Source organism: Gavialis gangeticus, unplaced genomic scaffold (genome assembly GCF_001723915.1).
Source record: "Gavialis gangeticus isolate Ggan-Ray unplaced genomic scaffold, GavGan_comp1, whole genome shotgun sequence".
Lineage (NCBI taxonomy): Eukaryota > Metazoa > Chordata > Crocodylia > Gavialidae > Gavialis > Gavialis gangeticus.
In genome coordinates this window covers 7,942,802-7,945,609 of record NW_017729013.1, presented here as the reverse complement: position 1 = coordinate 7,945,609, position 2,808 = coordinate 7,942,802, and the positions used below count along the sequence as shown (strand labels likewise).

General features: G+C 41.4%; 1 protein-coding gene across 1 annotated transcript in view; it reads right to left on the bottom strand.

Annotated features, from left to right (window-relative positions):
- Positions 1-1,200: 1,200 nt before the first annotated feature.
- Positions 1,201-2,808, bottom strand: part of HSD3B7 (hydroxy-delta-5-steroid dehydrogenase, 3 beta- and steroid delta-isomerase 7) — a 25,196-nt gene continuing 23,588 nt past the window's right edge. Inside the window, exon 7 of the mRNA XM_019511448.1 lies at positions 1,201-1,597. Within this exon, the coding sequence (XP_019366993.1) occupies positions 1,544-1,597 (54 nt within the window). The 3' untranslated portion in view covers positions 1,201-1,543. The remainder of the gene's footprint in view (positions 1,598-2,808) is intronic.

Below are 2,808 nucleotides of genomic sequence, written 5' to 3'. Positions count from 1 at the left end.
CTCACTTAACATGGTAGAAGTAAAGAGTTTAGATCAGAAAGGTGCTAAGCCCTGGTGGGGCCTGAAGGTGTTAGCAAAGATATGGAATGACAACTGGGAGACAGAAAGGAGCCAGAGGAGAAAATGTAAGAAGGGTGCACATGGTTGTACCACTGGGTGAATTGTTCAGCTAGGAGCCTTGAAGGATTTATCCAAACTGGGAGTGCTACTCGTGGAGCATGGGGGTAGGGAGGGACAGTGATTTAGATATCTTGCAGCAGGTTAAAGGCAGCAGTTTAAGCCTTTTTGCACTTAACCCAAGACAGCTCCTAGTCAGTTCAGCTGTGAATGGATTCAGCTGTGATTTGGGCTGGGGAGTCAAAGGTGGCTACTAGCCACATTGCTTTCTTGTGTGGTGTTGGCCACAGACATGAACATCCTTTGACCATGCTAGCCAATGAACCATCCAAACTCAGAAGGACCTTCTGACTTGTAGAGAGGAGGATGCTGCTAGTAAGGGTGGCAAAATCTGGCTGTTACTAATTCTTCCTCACCTAAATTGCTTTTAATAGCAAGGCTTGGATGAGTAACAGCTTGGCGAATCAGTTAGCTTATTAAACTCATGGATTTCTTAAATAACAGCAGCCTTTTGGATTTGCAGGCAAAATTATTCCAAGTCATTAGGCTGAATGAAGTAGTTTATACAAGCAAGGTAGCTAAGGAGATGCTCAGGAGGAGAAATGTTGAAGGCAGGACAGTCTGCCTGTTAGAGGAGCATTCAATTCATTTTCTTTCATATGCAGGAAATTAAAATGAATAAAAAGATTTTTATTCTTCCGTGCTGAGATGTCTTTAAGATCTATGGTACATGAAGCCTTTGATTTTTCATTGAATACCCTTAAGATAATCTAATACAGATATAAAATAGAATCATCGAAAAGGAGATCTGGAACTTCATCCCGTTTGCTCGAACCCTGCTTTCCAATCTCTCAAGGGTCTTCTGAATTCTGCTTCTGATTGCCAGTGTGTTTGCAGTCTTTCCCAATTATGTTGTCTTCAGATTTGCTGAAAGAGGGCTAGGAGAGGGACTGTGTGTCTTATGGTGGAAATACACTATTTTAATAAAAATACATTATTTGAATGGTATATTACAAGACTGATAAGCGACTTGATATCTTTTAGTTCCACTGTTATTTATATTGGTCCACCCCAACTGTTGACTAGAAACTGGATTTAATCAGCACAATCAGATTTTGAATACCATTGAAAATAGTGTGGAAGGTGTCTGAAAACCAAGCCTGGATTTAGATTCTGCAGATAGCCCCTAGTTTGATAGCAGGCCAAGCAAAAACCCCATTTCTACTGAACCTTGCATGTTGCAAAATCCAGTCCTGGTGTCAAATCTCAGTCTGAAGTCTGGAAGTGGTCAGATGTGAGGTTTTGGTTGTGCTTTTTCAAGAAGACCCAACTGCAAAACCAGGGATTGGATTCCATTTTCAGATCCCTTAACGGTCACAGGCACTCATATCAAGGGTTTTGTGGTTTGTAATCTTTTTGTTTAGCCCTAATCTTTTTTGCTTTGCTGGTGTACTAAAGCTTTGATATGGATGTTGTATGCCTGAAAAAATAAAGTATTTAATTTACATTTTACAAGGCAGGTATTGTGGGTTAATTAAATATCAATTGAGTGTTATAGGGCATATGAAGTTGTATTAATAACAAAAGAGATAAATCTCCCTGAAATTCAATTAAATAAAAATTGCATAAAAGTATATGTTCAATTTTATTCATGTAACACATAAAACTCTTGAATTATAGGGAAGTATTGTACAGCAAATTGCTACATGAAAATGGAATACCCGAACAGTAAGAAATCAATATACAACTCTCTGTGATGGTTTGGTAGGATAGGGCTGTCCAACTTCTACATGGCTGGGGGCCACATGCCCCACAGGCTGCACCAGTAGTGGGGGCCAGAGGCTCCCCTCAGGCTATATGTTCACCCACCCCACTGCACTGTGCATGTGGGGGTGGGCATACCCACCCCCCGCCCCCGTGTGGGGCAGCAGTGTCCAGGTGAGATTCCAGGGTTTGCATGGTAACCCTGTGGGCTCAGTTGGACAGTTGTGTTGTAGGACAGGTATGACTATACACTGACCCCATGCAAATAGATTGTCTCTGTGGCCTTTCCCACAGGGCATTCTAGACTTCTAATAATCTTTTACACCATATAGCTAACATGAGATTTTCCCTCCAGTGACTATCGTTGCTAGATGTTTTAGGATAAGATTAAGGTGCAATCCTTAACTGCATTTGAGTGCTTTCCCACGGGTTCCCATTGTTCCCTGAAGTCAGTCTGTCATATTGACTACCGGGATGATAAAACAAACCAATCGTCTACCTCTGAACATGAGTGGACTTTGAAATCTAATCTATATCTGTTGCTTAGGCTCGGCCCTGCTTTTAAAGAGGAGACTTTCAAAGGTACCTAGAGGATTTAGGAGCACATAATATTGAAACTCAGAGAACCACGCTCCTAAATTCCTTGGGCATTGTGCAAACTATGGATGTTGGTGTGATGCAGGGGAAGGAGAAAGGCTACTGGAAAAGGGAGAGACTGCTAGAACTACATTTTAAACAGACCAAAGATGTGACTGCAAAACTTTCATTCTGTTAAACAAGGAAAGCATCGTTCCAGTATTCATGAATAACTATGGCTGGCTTAAAGCCATCCTTTTCCTGTATATCCTCTATTAGATACTGTTAGTATGAGGTGTTCTGATTCTGGCACCTGACTGACCAGTTTGACACCCTTCACATGATGGTGAT